We start from the raw sequence: 18,351 nt of genomic DNA, 5'->3' as shown, positions 1-18,351 counted from the left end.
CGATGATAACAATAGTAATGGAGACCCTCCGCCGTTTCCGATACTTGGCAATTGGGGTTCGTAGAAGGGACTGTTCCGTGTTCCCCGCCTCCATTCTCTTCCAACAAAATACAAACGCCGATCCATGCATACGTTGTCCTCGTTGTTTTGTACACGGTAGTTGGGCCCGTCCAGTCCGCCACCCATATCGTACATTCCCAGACATCTGGCGTACATTCCCTGGCATTCGGTACCCAAACAAGCCAGTTGTTTCTCCCCCTGGAATCTTCAATCGTCAACGTTTCTAGAGTCGTTGCCGTCGCTTTGGTTGCCCTTCAACAAGGTGCGTTGGCGTTGCTCATCCTGAAGCTGGGCTTGCCGGAACCTCTGCCGCGCTATGATACGCTCATACTCGGCCTTCACCTCGTCTCTGTCGCGGGGGAGTCTGTTACACTCCTCGGGTTTAGGGTAGAAATTCGGCACGGAGAAGCGGCTATCGAGGTTCGTGCCGAAATGGTACATGATGCCGATGGGGAACATGACGTACAAACCGAACTGCCGAGAAAGCTTGCGGTCAGCGAGGCTTGCCGCTCGTGGCTTACGCCGGGGGTTTCATACTTTGAAGATTTCCAGATTAATGCCGCCCATGGTCACAGAAGAACTTGTCAGTGCGTTGGAGTGAGAATGTCTAGTCAGTCACAGCTTGCCGTTGGAGAGGTGATGTCGGCTGTCTGGTGCTCAGTCAGCATGGGCGTGTGGCGCTTTGAGTAATAACCTCGGTACAGAGATACTTCGCCAACCAGCAAACCTCGCAGACTTCTGAACTCTGAACTCTGGACTCTGGACTCTGGACTCTGGACTCTGGACTCTGGACTCTGGAATGAGGGTCATCACACTCAAGTTGAAATATTCTATTACAAGAAAGCTTGATAGCGACAAGCCCGAATCTACACCATTAGTATTGTCTCGGCCAATAAGCTTATTTCTAAAGCTACCCGTCACTGACAAACGTCTTTCCCATGCCTGCTCGATTAGCGTTGATGCCGTCTAAGATTACTTCCTTCATGGACCGTGGCCAAATGCCCGTCGGCCAACTTTCCATGTTGCCTCGAGCATACTGAATGATTCAAGGCCTAAAGTTTCGGCTAACGGTTGCCCTTGCCAATAAATATATCTACCTCCCCGAAATTCCCAAATCAAACGCCGTTACTATGCTCGCTTTCTCCTGTATGTGATTTGATCCTTGTTCTTTCCATTTTGTCTTCCAAAGCCCCAATCCCCCAAACAAAGGAACAAAAACAGGTAAACTTCTCGTTGAATATAACATCCATCCGTCACTGTGGATGCGCCCCAGGACTTGTCGATTGCCTTTTGGCAGATTTCATCATGTCCTCTAAGATGAGCATTTCGCTGAAGCTTCTGGGAGCACTGACGACTACGCCTTGACTGATGCAAGTCTGAAGGGTGCTGGGTTTGAAGTCCTCTTCTACCGGGTAACGATCGTGTACGCTCCCTGTTAGAGGGCCGACTGGCTCGGTAGATTCGAGCTTTGCCAGAATATCAGGGTTTCGCATGACAGGCATGACGAGCGGCTTGCCTTTGTAGGAGCCCACGGTGCCCGCCTGGAATTTTGGTCGCGACGGTAATGACTCCTCCGCATCTCGTTCTCTTGGTCGGGCGATTGCAACGGCAGGCGATGTCGCGTACAGACTGATCGGCTCGGCGTCGGGCGCTGTCGCGATATCGTGGTCAGAATCATCTGCTTCGAGCTGCTCCTGCTCCACAGGCTCGTCTCGCTTGGATGCCTCGAATGGAAACTTCAACCCTTCCTCTTCGAAATGAAATAACTCGTCCTCGCTCTGTATCAGTGTGACTGGCTTTGGGGTAGGGGTAGTAGTGTCTTTCAAAGTGTTTGCCTTTATGCCGTTCAGCTGTCCTGTATTCAGGTTGTTTCGTTCGTCTCCGCCAATCTTTTGAGTCAGATTTGCCAAGTTCGGCGTTTCTGGAGTTCTAGACACGCATGGAGCAGGTGCCTTGCGCCGAGCCATGGCAAGAAAGCCGTCGTCTGATGAATCTTGTTCGGGGCTAATCGAGCTGGCGACGACCTCATGGGTGGATTGGCTTACATTACATGACGGAGCATTGCGCGCTGTCGGCGGAGAGCCTGCGGCAGTTGGCAGGTCTGTAGTAATGGCACAGGTTTCGCTGCGCTCGGTTTTGCCGACACTATTCCTCCCAGTGGGCGGTGACGCTTCATCTACTGCTGCGTCATCCGAGTCACAGCTGACCACGGTCCAGACAGTTCCATCCTCTTCCAAAGGGACCCTCGACAGAGCGCGCAGGGCGTCTGAAGACGAGACTTTGCGTGGTAGTGTTTCCTCCTCTTCATCTTCACCGGGTTCGGTCGCAAGGTTGGAGGCACAATCAATCCTATCATCAAGCGGCTCGGGAGAAGAGATGCGCGCAGATATGAAGGCAAATGGCTGAGGAGATGACGTCGGAAGGACCTCTTCGCCCATGAAGTCGAATCGTACTCGTCTCGGACTCTGTGGGATTTTGGCAATGCTAGATGACCGTCGCATGGCGCTTCTTGGTGGTTTCGAATCGCTTTTATCTGATGAAATTGAGGATCTGTTGTCATCCGCCGGCTTGATGCTGAAATCCAGCCCTTTCGAGATGGAGAAATCCTGGTCCGATGACGAGGAATGAACGTGCATGAAATCCAACTCGTCGTTCGCAGTGGCATTCGTTCCTTCGGGACTCATATTGGCTGGCACTGTTCGACAGGCAGGACAACAGGCTTGGCTGCTGTCTTGGGCAGCAAAGCAGGGAGCACGCGCGTCGAACAGAAGGATCCTGCGGTTCCTGCGGTTCCTGAGGTTCCTGATGGCCAATGATGGTGGATATTGCGGGCAAAGGTGTTGGATTTGAGGGACATTCGTAAACAGGCTTCGACATGACAGCCTGGAAATCCGGAAGCCACCGTCCAAAGTCTTGCTGTTTGAAACTTTGGCGTGGGTGATGTGGAGTGTCAGCGATTTCCGGAGACGGAAGGTGGCGGGGTAACTAGGTTCACGTCGCACCTGAACGAACACTTGGGAAAGCGCGAACGAACGTACGGAGTACTCCGCGTAGTGACCTGGTACCAGACTGTAGGAAGGAGTCAATGCTCTCACCAGCATTCCAACCAAATCTCCCGTTTCAACGGATGTCGGCTTGGAATACGAAGTTATCGTACATGCTTGGTTTTCCAGGCCAAAATCAAGCTTTGTCAAAAGGGTGGCAATGCAGCGGATCACACTGCTACAGTACCTACGTAGCTTGTGGGCGAGCTGAGTTGCTGCCTACATACCTCCTTGGGTACCCTAGGAGTAGGAGGTATATGCAGCTGGGGCAACCTCCGAATGCTCATGCATGAGAAGTCGATGCTATAACCGTACGGACATGTTTTCGCCGCTCACCGGTTTCCTCTTCCGCGAGAAAGAAGATTCGGTCGTGGGGCAGCAGCTGCCAGGCAGCCAAACGGATTGCTACGCCCGCTTTGGCCGGGCCCAACACTCTCAAGCGGGAAGCCGGAGGTTTGCCGGCTTTTGCAGCCTGTAGGAGTACCTGTACTGTACTGTAGCTCACCAGGGGTTTCAGCGCGTGGGGTCACCTGAGCTGAGGTGCATTGCATAGCATTGCATGTGCGCAGTGATTCCTTTATCAGCATCCAACATGCGGATACGGAGTACGCTGCCTCACTCTAGGATCACCTCAAGCCGGCATGCCGCTCGGAGTACTACCGGAAGAAAGAAGAACAGGCCAAAAGCCGACAGCGTGCAACGCCTATACAATACAGTGCAAGTTTACTGACAAAGTTTCCCCGGGACTATTGAGTGCAGGTACCTAGAAGGTAGGTACCTAATGTATCTGGTAGTCAGGGAGCGTTGCCGAACTTGATGAAAAAGGCAAATAAAGCAGAAGAGGGGGGAAAACGGCGCATGCAAGAGATTGCACTTGCATCGAGTCCAAAAGGCTCGTCGCTAATAATCACGACGCTGGTAGGTACCGAGCTGGTCCATACCCTTGGGTCAATAAATACCTTAAAATACTGGGTAGGTACACGTAGCTACCTGCCTTGCCGCTCTGAAATTACAGTGGGCTGTACGGGGTGTAATGGACAAGTATAAACTACACCGCCTTCCTTTATGGGGAGAAATACCTCTGAGCATGCACAACTTCTCTGAAGCAAACCTCATGGCAACCCTTTGCCGTGCGCGCCTGCGGCTTCTCCAGTTTGTTACGCAGCCGCATGAGGTATTCAGCCCCATTCAAGCATAACGCTGCTTTGGAAGGAACCTGCTGCGCAAGCTTTCATCACGATTCGCACCCGTCTGGTCCAAACTTGTCGGGCAACCCCCGAAATTGTTCTCTGTTGAAAATGTCTACGATACCGCCGTCCGCCCTGCAGTCTGCCCAGCCACCCCTGGTCCCTCTGGGGTTCAACTCGAAGCAACCCGAAAAAGTCACGCTTTACCCTCTCTCTAACTATACGTTTGGCGTCAAAGAGACCCAGCCGGAAGAGGATCCCTCTGTCATTGCGCGTTTAAAACGGCTTGAGGAACACTTCAACGAGCATGGCATGCGCCGCACGTGCGAAGGCATTCTTGTTTGCCACGAGCATAACCACCCTCACATTCTCATGCTGCAGATAGCCAATGCGTTCTTCAAGCTCCCCGGCGACTACCTCAGGCCCGAAGATGAGGAGGAGGAAGGCTTCAAGTCTAGGCTAGACGAGAGACTGGCCCCGGTGGGTCGGATAGGTGAAGGTGAAGAAGCTGGTGATTGGGAAGTTGGGGAATGCCTTGCGCAATGGTGGCGTCCCAACTTCGAGACCTTCATGTATCCGTTCATCCCAGCCCACGTCACTCGGCCCAAGGAATGCAAGAAGCTGTACTTTATTCACTTGCCGAAAACCAGTACGTTGAAGGGGATGATTTGGGCCTTCTGAACGTCAGGATCAGCTGCTAATGTGTACCTTGTTTTGTTTTTTTTTTCGTTTTTTCCTTCAGAGGTTTTGAGCGTCCCTAAAAACATGAAGCTTCTTGCAGTACCGCTATTCGAACTATACGATAACACCGCCCGTTATGGTCCACAACTATCGGCTATTCCGCACCTTCTCAGTCGTTACAACTTTGAATTTGTCGACGAGATTGGCAACGTCGTAGCCATGACTCCCGGAGTTGCTCCACCCGATGGCTACGTGCCGAAAACAAAAGTCTTGGCCGGCGACGATACGGACATGAAGGAGGAGAATGGGACGCTGTAGCCAGGGAAATGCTGCATTGGGACATACAGCAAGCAAATGCGATGGTGTTAAGGCGCAATGGTGACAAATCACGTCTCCTTGACATTGACATGGAGCCGTATGATGAGACAAAGATGGTTTTTTTTTTCTTTTTTTTGCATTCAATGAAATGTTTTTCATTAAGCGACCAATAACGCTCAGCTCGATGATGCCCCCATCTATGATCTTTCCCCCTGAATAGTGGCCATGATACGCCGTTGGTGCTTGCTAGTACGGAACTCAAGGTACCAGATGCCTTGCCATGTCCCAGTAGCCTATTGAAGAGTTGTCAGTGCATGACTTGGCAATTGGTTCAGATCATTCACTGACTAGCTTTCCATCCTTGATAGGGATGGTCACGCTCGCGCCGATCAAGGCTGACTTGATATGAGCCTGTTGACAGACCAGTTAGCCTCCGGGTTGTCCTGCTGCTATCACTTTGGCCTGGGCTGTAACTTCTAACCGGCATGTCATCCGGACCCTCGGCGCTGCGACAAAGTAAAACGTTAGAGCAGAGCTTCTCTTTTCTTTCCTTTCTTTTATTTTATTTTTTTTTTTTAGGTGTGCAAGCGTCTTGACTAACTCGTGTCTGTATAAAGCCTCTCCCTTGGGGCCTTCTGCCGGAGCAATACGGTCCAGTGCATCGCTCATATCAGCCCGCACATCCTCGTCCCCTGCGACTCTTTTCTCAGTTTTACAGGTCCTTGATAAAAATCCATTTCCAGGAGAAGGCGGGCGAAGGAGGCATGGAACAGGCGCGTGGCTTGGGCTCACAGTTCTCGTTTAGGCTCAACGCGCAACTGGTATGTTGCGCAAATAAATTCAACAACCCGACTTTGTAGTCTCGTATCTCGGGAAGGGCACCAACTACCTGGTCGGTTATGAGGTAGGAACCGCGAGACTTGGCCGGCAGAGTAAACTGCTTCTGGAACCAAGTCATCCTGCCTGTGCCGGTGTACCCTTGAGATGGTGAGCGGAAAACGGGCAGGAGTCGGAACGGCAGAGTCCAGATGCTGTGGAACAGGCCCGGGAAGAAGGCAACGAAGAGCAGGAGCAAAAGAGCAATGGCTGTGTTTGGAGATGGGCCGCGAGAGGGCTGTTGAGGCATTCTGTCAATCGAGAGCTCTGGAGTGGCTCTGCCTCGCAACCAGAAGTGGATGGATGGCATGGCATGTGCATGACGATGGCTTGCTTGGGTGGGGCTTGGGATGGCAAAGGGCGTTTCCTCCCACACCACCGTGCTGCCACCCAACTGATTCAATCTGTAGAGCAAGCATCAAAGGGGCGAACAACATGAATAAGGCGGGCAGAAAGGCATGGATTGGACTAGACTTGCGTCTGAGACGCGCACAGCATGAATAGACCCAAAAACGAGCCGAGTTCCCCCACACTTTGATTTGTTACAGTACGCAGCGATGCCCAGTCAGGTTGCGGAAGAGAGAGCTTCATCACAATAGATCGCCACTCTTCAAGCTGCATGAGTTGCAGAGACGCGACTATAACTGGCAACGACTTCGAGGCTGGCAAAACCATAAACCCGGCCGCCGCCTAATACGGGCAGGACAAATAATCCCGACTTGCCTGTACGAAACTCGGAAGCCGTGATAACCTCCTAGCCACGATGGGTTACGAGGCATTGAAGATGTCGTGTCACATGGTAGCTGAATCATGAGATTAGCCAAGGCCAAAGATTTCAAAGCGAATTTGTGGCATCCTATTCCATGACGTCGATCCTACAGAGTCCCAAGATATATGGAACGGCAACGGACTTGGGTTGGGAATCACGACACTTGTACACGTCATACCTTGAATACAAAGACACCCACGCTGGCAGAAGAAACATGGGAGAACATGTACGCTCTACTGCACCGTCAGAGCAAGCCATTTGAGAAACGAACCCCCACCGAAGCATCCAGCACGAAGCAGAACCGCCGAAAGAAATAAAATAAAGACATGAAACTTTATCGGTAGACAATCAACGCATTTTCAGGCGTCATCGAGGCGGCGTTTGCCGGAATTCCCTTCTAGTTCGTCCACGACCTCGCGTTTCTTGCTTCTAATTCCTAGATTTGACTCTTATGTCCCGTATATACGCTCAATCATGAGAGAGGATACGAAGTCTCGGGAAGCGATTCCAAATGTTTTCGGTGATGCTCATTCGCCTTTACCTATCATTAGATGATGGATTCTGCGTCTCAACCCGGGTTCAAAGAAATGACTCACGTAGGGCACGCCGCAGTAGTTGCAAGTAGCAATTTCGGGCTTGTCAGTGTTGATGAAAATTCGAGGATGGCCGGCAGGGCCGCCTCCACCATCGCACGCCACCACGCGGTCATGCGTCCACCGTACGGGCTCTTTGTGAATCATCTCAATTGCCGCGAGTGGTTGGGGCTGTGTCGAGGTTAATTGTCTCGTCGTTGCTGGCTCTTTGGGCGGCGTCCACTAACCTGCAGGTCGAAGTCGGTCTGTTCAAATCGGGGCCCAGTCATGGCCCGTGATCGCGGGTTTTGGCTCCGCGACCAGACAGTGACACGGTTGGGGGCCTGCTCGACCGGTTTGGTCGGCAACTCCTCGCGCAGGATAGGCGAGGTTTCGGATCGGGAGGTGGCTGTGGTGGTCGCTTCGAGCCGACGAGCGGTTGTAGTGAGAGCCCGTCGGCTGATTCGCAGCTGGCATGCCAGGTTGCAGGCTATTCTCCATTGACAAGACGCCATGGTGCGCAGGATCGATATTGGCCAGTTGACGGTTCGATACCAATTATCCTTGAAGGAGTCGCAAAGTTGAAGTTGGGAGTTCAACCGGAATGATGGGAATGATGGGTGGTTTGGTGGAGAACAATCCGGAACAATTCTCTTCCGAGTGCTGAAGCTTGCAAGGAACAGCATTATGTATATTCACCCACACCACACCCCCCCTTGGATTGGGTACCTCTTTTTGCTCTTCCGCCAGGACTTATCCAGCGTTGCAGACTTTTTTGCTCCCTGCTGCATCTTCCTTTTTCTCTTCCATTTATTTTATCCTTATTTCTCCTTCTCGCCCCATCTTCCGAAGCTCGAAAGCGAATAGGAACAGAGTAAAAGACGAGGTCTACTCACCGTTTGTTGTTCACCGTCAGAATCAACCACTACTGAAGCGCCAGATCTCACCTACATGATGGCGCCGGAAACGCCCAAGGCTATCTCGTCAAGACTCTTGACCATGAAATTCATGCAACGAGCAGCAGCCTCAGCTTCATCGAAGGCATCTCCTGACTCGGAGGCTCCTTCAAAAAAGAGAAAACTTGACAGATCGCCGGCACCAGGTCGCATCAACCCCAATATCGACCATGCCTTAATACAGTCCGCGTTGGACGACCAAGAAGCTGCTCGCCAAGCGGCGCTGCAAAAACATTCCTCCACTGATTCACAGTGGACTCTAAAGGCTGTTTTTGAGGGCCAGCCGGGCGAGAAAGCATCCCAATCTATGAACATCATGTACGTAGGATACGGCGACATCGATGACGAGGTCACCGAGGACAACCCCTCGAAGGGAAGGACTTGTACCAAACCTTCCAAGAAGGTTACGAGCGTAAGTTTCTGAGCAAGCGCGATTTTTCTTTCATCTTCTGTTTCTTATTTCTTTGTCCATTTTTTCCAGTCACCGCTTACATAGAAAATCAAACGCAGGGCCGAGGCGAGTCCAAGCCGAGTGACGAATCAGATCAAGCTTCTTCGGATGAAAACGAAGGTGCCAATGATAAGTACAAAGCCAGGTCGCCCGGTGATCGCACGAATGCAGCAGGAAATTTCGACCGATCTCATCAGTCGCGGTCGCAATCCAGACATGACAATAACGCTGTCAGAGCTAAGCAATTTCGTGACAAACGCAAACGGAAAGAAGTTCGCTTGAATAAGCTGACGTCAATATCTGCTGCTGGCGGTGGGCAGTTTGTCTCGCAAGGCTACAGAGCAAAGGCAACGAAAGGTTACAACTCTCATTAAAATGGATTTCCAGCTTTTGGCGGCCCCAAACAGAGGACGCGGGAGCACGGATCCTTATAGCATCCCGTCATCCCCGTTATATAGGCTGTCCGTCGATGTCGAACAGCCTCATATGGTGCCTTTCGATTGACCAAGCTGCGAGTGACCATTCCAATTCCAGTCAGGTATAAGGCTCTCTCTTGCTTCTAGGTAGTTGGGCACGCTAGCGGGGCTCAATGGGATTGTGCTCTGTGCTGTCGTGGGGCATCTACCCAAGTATTGGTTGCGTACAAAGCCTGATTTGAACATGCCACCTTGATTGGATGTTACGAAGTGCGCCCGCCTGTCGACCACTTCTGCAAATTCTCCTAATGGGGTCTGAGGGAAGTCTCTCAGACAGGCAAGGCCGATGGTGAAGCGCCTAGAAGAGGTGAAAAAGGAATCATTGCGACGGCATGTTCCCGCCCAAGATGGCCGAGTCCTGGGTGATGCTCAAGAGCTCCTCTGAATACTTGATACCGCCGACGAGAGTGGCTGACACCCAACCTTTCCAAGCCCAGGCGAACGCAACATTCAGTATCGACAGAGACGTGGTCGACTATGCGACTTATGGGAAAGCTCGTCACGACACACAGTCTGCCACAGCTTTGTGGCCTAACCACGGGCTATGCTCTGACACTGCTCGGCATTAGAGTGTTGAAAACTAGTAGATTTGCGTTTGGCAAAAGTGATTCAACACACAAGACTGCGCAGACTAGCACATTTTCCAGTAGAACCTTGTTGGGGCCTGTCAAGGACTTTGATGCATCCCAGTCCCATGTTGGTATCTGGGCTCTTGAGGAACAGGTGTTCAGTTACGCTCTTTTCGAAGCCATGGGAGGAGCCGATGATGTCAACCTGGGCAAAGATGGGAGCAATGGGACGCGTAGTAGCCGCTGGGAGCAGAAGTAAATTGGTGTTTTTGTTTCGCTCAAGGACTATGCATGACGCCATGAGAAGTTTACCATTTTCATTCGGTTTATCAAGCAGGACGGATTCTTCTCCGGTGGCAGAGGAAGGGGCGTTGTTGAGGTCCGCAGGGTATTATTGGTCAGGACTAAGAGGTCACAACGCAGACTATTGCAGGTTAACATGGCCACCGATTCGGAACCCAACGTGAAACTCGATGAACAAGATGCCAAGACATTGGGGAAAGGACCGGGAAGTTTTTTGTTCAGTCTCAACTCCATTTAACTTCGAGTACCCTAAGAAAAGGGCAGCTCTACAAACGCATGAGCAGGATGGCGTAGCCGCACCACCTTGATGACGTGACACAATTGTGCAAACTGAGAACACAGACCAGCTTGGCGACCCAGTTTCACATGTTGTCCGGATAGGAAGCACATGCATGCAGGAAACGCATTCGCAGGGCTTGCAAGACTGTTGCGACGGCTCAGGACTCGGTCACTCTGTTTCACCGACTTGTTCAGCCCCAGTGGTTTGCAAGTTTGACCTGTGCAAGGGGGGGCCAAGGCATCCATCAAGTCATCAGTCGTGTTTGAATTTCCATTACCATTCAATGGCGAGGTCCGTATCTCGAGGCTTCTGAGAATGCTGGGGTTATCGGCGTTGGTGATTCAAGATGTTGGGAGCCAAGGTGAACGAACCATGAAGGGTGAGCTGGCGCTGCTCTCGATATTTACGCTGATATTGTGGGAGGGAGGAAGGGTGGGGAGAAAAGGGGGGGGGGGGGGCAAAGAATCATGTTGGGCCGACCAACGACAACGACGAGAAACAAGGTTTCTGTTTGTCTAAACTCGAGGTTTAAACTCGTTACTCGGGGTTTGGTTGCCAGAAAAGAGTCGGAGGGGAAATTCCACAACCCTGGTCTCTGCGCGGGGTCGGTGGGCTGGGGGTTGCCTTGACGTGGATGAAATGGACGGGGTTTCGGTTAGCAACCAGTCCACGCACTAGGTACCTAGGTAAGTGAAGTGAAAGATGAGGGAGATGAGTTCGCTTCAATGTAACCGGGCAAGTGGTTCCGGTGCAACAACCCACGTTTTCAAGGTCATCTTGCGAGTCAACGACTCGACCAGTTTGCGGTGAGCAATGCATACATATGCGCCGTCCATGTTTATTTGTTTTTTTAATTTTTTTGGTGGGGGCGGGGCCTGGATTCGTTGGATCCAGCCAGCACAGCCAGCGAGCTGGGCAATAGCCTTCGTCTCTGGGCTGTTATTTTATTGCGAAGCAGTCTTTAGTTTTGATTCTTCAGACTTGATGATGATGAATCTCTGAGCGCGTTGTGGAAAGACCGGGAATAATCCCCGTGGAGGAAGGGGCAAGTCGACAAAGCTCAAGTCTCGGGAGTCTTGGAGGCAGTCACCCTAGCAGGTGGGGTAAGAGCACGGGTACGGAGTACTAAGAACCACGCCGCACATCCACTTAGGACTCGTTAGGAGGTACGGAGTACCTAGGGTCCCTCCGAGGAATACTCCGTACCAGGTAGGTAGACTTGGGATGTATTCATTCAGACAGAAGTTATATGAGGTTATAGCGACTGACACCCCTCTAAAGAGGCATGTAGTTGCCCGTAGATGGGTCAATCAAGTCTAATTGGCCGCGGAGCTGAAGATGCGGAGGCTCCGCGGTAACAAGGGCGCGTAGCCGGATGAGCAGCAAGTTTGGATGGCTTCACAGTGCATTTACTGCGTAGTAGAGATACAGGTTCAGGGTTTAACGGGCCCCCTTGGGCAGCCCACAGCCCACTCCGCCTCGCATGGCCAACTGCAAGAACCTCGACCGGGCATTTGTTGGAACAAGGCACCCCAAGGCCTTGGGAGCAACGGGGAGAACGACGCCTCATCCAGCAACCTGCCCCCCAGCGGCCTGGGGCAGACATGCCTGCCTTGCAAGTCGGGCACATGTACGGAGTATGTTGGCATGGAGCCAGCAGCTCCGAAGTCCGAGGTTCGAACCACACCGGAGGTCGGGATCTTTGTCACCTGCTGAGTTACGTACAGTATCGCGTCGCGTCGGATAACCACTTCCAGGTATGGAGTACTAGGGTACCGCTTTAGGACTGGTAAGGCCTCAATGCGAGAGGAATCACACACAGCATCGTCAAGCGGCCAGCCCGTCTACCCCCCCTCCCCGGCTAGCTCCCTCATATAGCACAGGACCCCGTCAGACACAAAGAGCAACCTGCATTGCTCGTCCATCATCTTCAACTCTTGACGTTATGGCTGTATGGCTCCATGTAAAATCTTGTCGGCCAGGGGCTGTGTGCTGTCGTGGGGCGAATACGGAATAGGGGCTTTACCGGTCTTCAAGGATAAAGGTACGGAGTACCTTGCATGCATTGAAACAACATCGAGCTGCAGCCTGGTAATCAGAATACATTTTACAAAGGACAGATAAAATGCGAAGAAGAAGGGGCCGAGGAGAATGTGGAGAGAGAAGGGGGGAGAAGAAAGCAAGTGGTGAGTTGTCATATTTCCCTTGCCGTGACGAAGCCTTGGAACTTTTATTTTATTCACGTAATGTGGCTCTGGGCACCGTTCAGTGTGTAGCAAGCAGTGAAGGCAAGGCGAGAGAGATCTGAATCGATCTTGTTCCAAGGCCGACTCAGAGTTGGCCTTGGTTCGGGCTGTTAGTCAACTAGACACTCGCTGTGAATATGTCTGGGAGAATGCAATCCATCACTCGGCGACCACCAAGAACACCGCCAGGGAAGGGTACGGAGGACGTATTGCAATACTCAAGCTAAACTTGTATTCCGACTGCATGAACGTTTACTAACCGGAAAGCACTCTCGAGACTACCAGGAGCTTACCGAGACCTCGGATGCCCGTCAATTGTGCATGCTTAATGTCCCGCGGTCCTTTTCTACACTATCGACTTTGGTCGTCTGTCGTCTGTCGTCTGTCGTCTGTCGTTTTCTGTCGGCTTCTCCAGAAGCAGCAAATCAAGGCAAGTCAACGCCGGCGGGCAAGACAACCCCTCAAGGGGCAGTACAGAGGCAACTGGGGTACCTACGGAGTAGAAAAGACTTATTGTGGCTTTTAGTATTAGTAGAACCAGCAAACAATGCGGGGAGAAGAAGCCCAATTTCACCACTCGGGGAGATTCACGCCCCTTGATAGTACTACTCGTCGACTCGTTCACCAGGGGCTGTCCAGATGCATCGTCTCGACCCTGGCCTGGACTGGACCCGTCTGATCAACATCCATCACAGTTGCTCCTTCCATCACCAACCTCCACGTGCAGTTGCACAAGAGGGAAACCCGCCGACGTCAACTCCCGCGGTACTCCGCGCTCCGTAGACTGAGGTTAGGGTACCAGGAGGTAGGTATCAGGTAGGTACATGCACTGTACCTTACCTAAAGTCTGGTGCCTTCCAAAGCACGTAGCAGGATAATGCCGCGGGGCAAGTCGGTCAAGCCCTTTCGATTGCTCACGCTGGAAAGGCGGCAGCACTTTCGAATCGCGTGCTTCATTGTTTGCCATGGCTGATGTTGGTCATTCCTGGGTGTCAATGTTTGCTGGTCACCGCAATTCAGCGGATGTCGTCTGCCCGGCAATGATTTAAAAAGACCCAGTGCCCTTCTTCCGCCACTCCGGTCGCCCCAATGTCTCGAGCCTCACTCAACGCTCGAGTCGGTGTACAGAGCTCCCAGCCTTGACCTGCATTCGAGGTTTCATTTTTTCACACCAACCAGCCGGCACCTGCGTCCGCGCTTGAGCCATCTCGCCAATCTTTTACAATAAGCGCCACCTGAAGAACGTCGGGACTCAGCATCGCCGCCCTCGTCAACAAGTGGCCCTGCGCCCTCTCGGACACTCGCGGTTGGTCGACCAACATCTTGGCTAGCCAACTGCATCTTTTTACCCCTGGAGGCTTGCCTCTGGCAGATGACCTGCCTAGAACTTAGAAGCATCCCAGGTGCCCCTTTGCAGCATACCTACCTACCTAGGTAGGTACCCAAGGTAGTAGTTCTTCATGCTTCTCTTGCTATTATCATTCCAGACTCCCCGCAAAGTCGCCGCCAGACCCTACCTAAGGTAGGAGGTAGGTAGGTAGGTACCTAGTGTCTCGTCGCATTACTTACCGTTAACGTTTATTCCCAGAGCCCCACCAACTACAGAGGTAACCGTAGGAGGTCAACTAAAGTACCTACCTTACCTAACCTAGGTACATGTTCAATTAACCTAGGTACCTAACCTAGCAGTTAAGTGGTTAGTAGTGCCAGACCCATCACCGTCGCACAGACCATCGCCCACTGACGACGTCGGCTGCCAGAATCTCGACCCCACAAAGACCACCAACGCCACCAGAACCACGTCGGGCGGCGGATGTAAACCCGGAAGGGTCAACGGGTCGAAAAGTACATAACTCACCTACTTGCACCCTTCCCATCCTCGGCAGCGACCCTTTTCCTGTCGTCCTGACACACCAGACTCCCTCTCTGTGCTTTCCAATCTTGTCCCGCGATCCTGCGAGGCGCGGTAAAACATCATCACCATACCATGCCTTCTGCACAGTCCTCGGACCTGACAAGCGGTCGCCATGCCCCTGTTGTCCTGTTGACTGACCAACTGGAGAAGCCTTCGCTGGACAATCGCGATTACCGTGTTGTACGCCTGGAGAACGATTTGGAGGCTTTGCTGGTTCACGACCCCGAGACCGACAAAGCCAGTGCTGCCCTGGACGTCAATGTTGGCAATTTCAGCGATGAGGATGGCATGCCTGGCATGGCCCATGCCGTGGAGCACGTAAGTACTCCGTACCAAGCAAGTTAGGAGGTAACGAACAGGGCAGGGCGGGACGCTGAACTGTGGCCATCCGGGTTCTCGCATTCAGCTATTCGCCATCGCCATCGCCGTCGCCATCGACTAACAAAGACTTAACTAACAATCAACCCTGTTTTTGCCACAGCTTCTGTTCATGGGCACCAGAAAGTTTCCGGTTGAAAATGAGTACAGCCAATACCTGTCTGCCCACTCTGGCAGCTCCAACGCATATACCGCCTCCACGTCTACCAACTACTACTTCGAAGTCGCGGCCAAGCCAGAAGACGACCAAGATCCCTCAGATACTAATCCTTCGCCCCTATACGGAGCTCTCGATCGCTTTGCGCAATTCTTCATCGAGCCACTGTTTCTTTCCAGCACTCTCGACAGAGAGCTGATGGCTGTTGACTCCGAGAACAAGAAAAACCTGCAGAATGACAGTTGGCGCCTCCATCAGCTGGAAAAGTCGCTTTCCAACCCCAGCCACCCGTATTGCCACTTTTCCACCGGTAACCTCGAGGTTTTGAAGACTATACCGGAGTCGCACGGTGTCAATGTGCGCGAGAAATTCATAGAGTTTCATGACAAGCACTACTCCGCCAACCGGATGAAGCTTGTAGTCCTTGGCCGCGAACCCTTGGATGTTCTACAAAAGTGGGTGGTGGAACTGTTTTCCAGCATCGAGAACAAAAAATTGCCGCCCAATCGATGGACTGAGGAAGAACCCTTTCGAGAGATCGATCTTGGCACCCTGTGCTTCGCAAAGCCCGTCATGGACACGAGGGAACTGGGCCTCATCTTCCCATTTATTGATGAGGAAGCTCTGTTTGAGTCGCAGCCAAGCAGATATGTCACCCACCTCATCGGACACGAAGGTCCCGGAAGTATCATGTCATATCTCAAGGGCAAGGGCTGGGCAAACAGGCTCTCTGCGGGCGCGTATGCGATTTGCCCCGGAACCCCTGGCATGTTGGATGTCGAGATCAGGTTGACCGAAGAGGTAACGTCTCTGCAAGAACTCCGTCCTTTGCATTCGACATCTTTCACTAACCATGACAAGTTTAGGGCCTGAAACACTATCCAGAAATTGCCAAGGTCTTTTTCCAGTATATTGCCATGCTGCGGGAATCACCTCCGCAAGAGTGGATCTTCGAAGAACAAAAAGGCATGGCCGATGTCGACTTCAAATTCCGACAAAAAACGCCCGCCAGCCGCTTCACAAGCAGGACCAGCTCCGTCATGCAGAAACCTCTCCCTCGCGAGTGGTTGCTCAGCGGGCAAGGCCGTCTGCGATCCTTTGACCCTGCCGCCATTGCACAAGCGTTGGAAAAGGTGCGACCGGAAAACCTCAAGATGACCCTTGTCTCCCGCAATTTCCCGGGCCACTGGGACAAGAAGGAGAAGTGGTACGGAACTGAATACAGCTATGACAAGATTCCCGCAGATCTTATGGACGAGCTGAAACTGGCTGTCAACCTATCCAAGGACAAGCGCCTCCCAGATCTACATCTGCCCCACAAGAACAACTTCATACCCAACAAACTCGAGGTTGAGAAGAAGGACATTGCTCAACCCGCCCTGGCCCCTCGAGTTTTACGTAATGATCAAGCTGCGCGGACCTGGTGGAAGAAGGATGACACATTCTGGGTGCCCAAGGCCAATGTCATAGTCAACCTGATAAACCCCATCGTCTATGACTCTGCGGAGAACTGCGTCAAGGCAAAGCTCTTCACCGAACTTGTCCGGGATGCACTGGAGGAGTACTCGTACGATGCCGAGCTAGCAGGCCTTCAGTATTCCGTGTTAATGGATTGCCGTGGATTGTCTTTGGACATATCTGGATACAACGATAAGCTTCCCGTCTTGCTGGAGCAAGTGGCTGTTACCATGAGAGATCTTGACATCAAGGATGCCCGGTTCGAAATTCTCAAGGAACGTTTGACACGTGGGTACCAAAACTGGCAGCTGCAATCGTCATACCAGCAGGTTGGTCATTACACGAACTGGTTGAATGCCGAGCGCGAATACATTGTGGAGGAACTTGCCGCAGAGCTTCCGAATGTTACCGCCGAGGCTGTACGACTCTTCCGTAGACAATTGCTGTCTCAGTTGTACGTGGAGGTCTATGTGCACGGAAACATGTACAGGAGCGACGCGCTCAAGATTACTGACCTGCTGGAATCGACCTTGCGGCCTCGCATGCTCCCTGAATCTCAATGGCCCATTATACGATCGCTGATCCTTCCCCCTGGATCCAATTTCGTTTACAAGAGGGATCTCAAGGACCCAGCCAATGTCAATCATTGTGTCGAGACATGGTTTTACGTAGGTTGCCGTGGCGATCGTCAAGTACGGGTCAAGACCATGTTGGCCGAGCAGATGATTCACGAACCCGCCTTTGACCAGCTAAGAACCAAGGAGCAGCTTGGCTACATTGTGTTTTCTGGCATGCGTATCTATGACAGGACATGCGGGTTCCGTTTCCTGGTGCAGAGCGAAAAAACACCCGAATACCTCGATAGACGTATTGAGGCTTTCTTGGTCCAGTTTGGAAAGATGCTGGAAAAGATGAGCGAGACCGACTTTGAAGGCCATAAGCGAAGTCTCGTCATCAAGCGACTCGAGAAACTCCGAAATCTTGATCAAGAGTCCGGAAGACACTGGGCACAAATTTCAACCGAGTATTACGACTTCGAACAGGGTACGCAACCTCCAGCCTACCACACCTCCCTCCCTCCCTCCCTTTCCCTATCCTCTTTTCCCTTAACTGTTGCATCAGCAGACGAAGAAAAAACAGCATGCGCCGCCCTTTGCTAACTTTTTTTAACTTGATGAACAGCCCAACAGGACGCTACCCACGTCAAGGCTCTTACCAAGGCCGAAATGGTCGAATTCTACCACACCTACCTCAACCCATCATCTCCTAGTCGAGCTCGAATCTCGGTTCACCTCAAGGCCCGCGGTGCAGGCGACCTTGACGGCAAGATCCTGAAGCTCTTGGCCAACTGCGGCGTCGCCAACGTACCTCAAGAGAATAGGCAAAGCGTTGACCTACTTCGGAGCCATCTGGAGAAGCTTGATGACGTACCTGCAGACGAGGTAGAGAAGATAGTGTTGCAAGTCAAGGAGATGGGCCTCAGCCAAGACGCGAACAATGAGGTGGTGAACGGACCGACGGATGAGATGTCGGCAGTCGATGCGGCCCGGGAAATCACGGATGTGCGTCAATTCAGGGCTGGTCTACCGGCTAGCTCTGGGGCACGGCCTGTCAAACCAATCAGCGAATTCGAAGAAAACGAGCCCAAACTTTAG

At 52.2% G+C, this 18,351-nt stretch overlaps 9 protein-coding genes across 9 annotated transcripts; 4 read left to right on the top strand and 5 right to left on the bottom strand.

Annotated features, from left to right (window-relative positions):
- Nucleotides 1-267: 267 nt before the first annotated feature.
- Nucleotides 268-627, bottom strand: UV8b_03886 (uncharacterized protein; the record flags this gene model as incomplete). The annotated part of the gene is made up of 2 exons (XM_043141384.1): nucleotides 268-534; nucleotides 598-627. The coding sequence occupies 2 exons, from the start codon at nucleotides 625-627 to the stop codon at nucleotides 268-270; spliced, it is 297 nt and encodes a 98-aa protein (XP_042997318.1).
- A 686-nt stretch (nucleotides 628-1,313) lies between these two features.
- On the bottom strand, nucleotides 1,314-2,744 carry UV8b_03885 (uncharacterized protein; the record flags this gene model as incomplete). Its single annotated transcript, XM_043141383.1, has 1 exon — nucleotides 1,314-2,744. One exon carries the CDS (start codon nucleotides 2,742-2,744, stop codon nucleotides 1,314-1,316), a length of 1,431 nt encoding a protein of 476 aa, XP_042997317.1.
- Nucleotides 2,745-4,402: 1,658 nt separating this feature from the next.
- UV8b_03884 (uncharacterized protein) lies at nucleotides 4,403-5,290 on the top strand (the record flags this gene model as incomplete). The annotated part of the gene is made up of 2 exons (XM_043141382.1): nucleotides 4,403-4,940; nucleotides 5,034-5,290. 2 exons carry the CDS (start codon nucleotides 4,403-4,405, stop codon nucleotides 5,288-5,290), a joined length of 795 nt encoding a protein of 264 aa, XP_042997316.1.
- Nucleotides 5,291-5,487: 197 nt separating this feature from the next.
- On the bottom strand, nucleotides 5,488-6,416 carry UV8b_03883 (uncharacterized protein; the record flags this gene model as incomplete). The annotated part of the gene is made up of 5 exons (XM_043141381.1): nucleotides 5,488-5,583; nucleotides 5,639-5,701; nucleotides 5,772-5,796; nucleotides 5,892-5,982; nucleotides 6,083-6,416. The coding sequence occupies 5 exons, from the start codon at nucleotides 6,414-6,416 to the stop codon at nucleotides 5,488-5,490; spliced, it is 609 nt and encodes a 202-aa protein (XP_042997315.1).
- Nucleotides 6,417-7,407: 991 nt separating this feature from the next.
- On the bottom strand, nucleotides 7,408-8,022 carry UV8b_03882 (uncharacterized protein; the record flags this gene model as incomplete). Its single annotated transcript, XM_043141380.1, has 3 exons — nucleotides 7,408-7,470; nucleotides 7,532-7,699; nucleotides 7,756-8,022. The coding sequence occupies 3 exons, from the start codon at nucleotides 8,020-8,022 to the stop codon at nucleotides 7,408-7,410; spliced, it is 498 nt and encodes a 165-aa protein (XP_042997314.1).
- Nucleotides 8,023-8,461: 439 nt separating this feature from the next.
- On the top strand, nucleotides 8,462-9,288 carry UV8b_03881 (uncharacterized protein; the record flags this gene model as incomplete). The annotated part of the gene is made up of 2 exons (XM_043141379.1): nucleotides 8,462-8,875; nucleotides 8,974-9,288. 2 exons carry the CDS (start codon nucleotides 8,462-8,464, stop codon nucleotides 9,286-9,288), a joined length of 729 nt encoding a protein of 242 aa, XP_042997313.1.
- Nucleotides 9,289-9,737: 449 nt separating this feature from the next.
- Nucleotides 9,738-10,218, top strand: UV8b_03880 (uncharacterized protein; the record flags this gene model as incomplete). Its single annotated transcript, XM_043141378.1, has 2 exons — nucleotides 9,738-9,901; nucleotides 9,960-10,218. The coding sequence occupies 2 exons, from the start codon at nucleotides 9,738-9,740 to the stop codon at nucleotides 10,216-10,218; spliced, it is 423 nt and encodes a 140-aa protein (XP_042997312.1).
- Nucleotides 10,219-10,511: 293 nt separating this feature from the next.
- On the bottom strand, nucleotides 10,512-11,378 carry UV8b_03879 (uncharacterized protein; the record flags this gene model as incomplete). Its single annotated transcript, XM_043141377.1, has 2 exons — nucleotides 10,512-10,851; nucleotides 11,305-11,378. The coding sequence occupies 2 exons, from the start codon at nucleotides 11,376-11,378 to the stop codon at nucleotides 10,512-10,514; spliced, it is 414 nt and encodes a 137-aa protein (XP_042997311.1).
- Nucleotides 11,379-14,775: 3,397 nt separating this feature from the next.
- Nucleotides 14,776-18,351, top strand: UV8b_03878 (uncharacterized protein; the record flags this gene model as incomplete). The annotated part of the gene is made up of 4 exons (XM_043141376.1): nucleotides 14,776-15,021; nucleotides 15,185-16,039; nucleotides 16,105-17,740; nucleotides 17,879-18,351. 4 exons carry the CDS (start codon nucleotides 14,776-14,778, stop codon nucleotides 18,349-18,351), a joined length of 3,210 nt encoding a protein of 1,069 aa, XP_042997310.1.

Source organism: Ustilaginoidea virens, chromosome 3 (assembly GCF_000687475.1).
Source record: "Ustilaginoidea virens chromosome 3, complete sequence".
Lineage (NCBI taxonomy): Eukaryota > Fungi > Ascomycota > Sordariomycetes > Hypocreales > Clavicipitaceae > Ustilaginoidea > Ustilaginoidea virens.
Note: the sequence above shows the minus strand (reverse complement) of the source record. Positions and strands in the feature narration are given on the sequence as shown.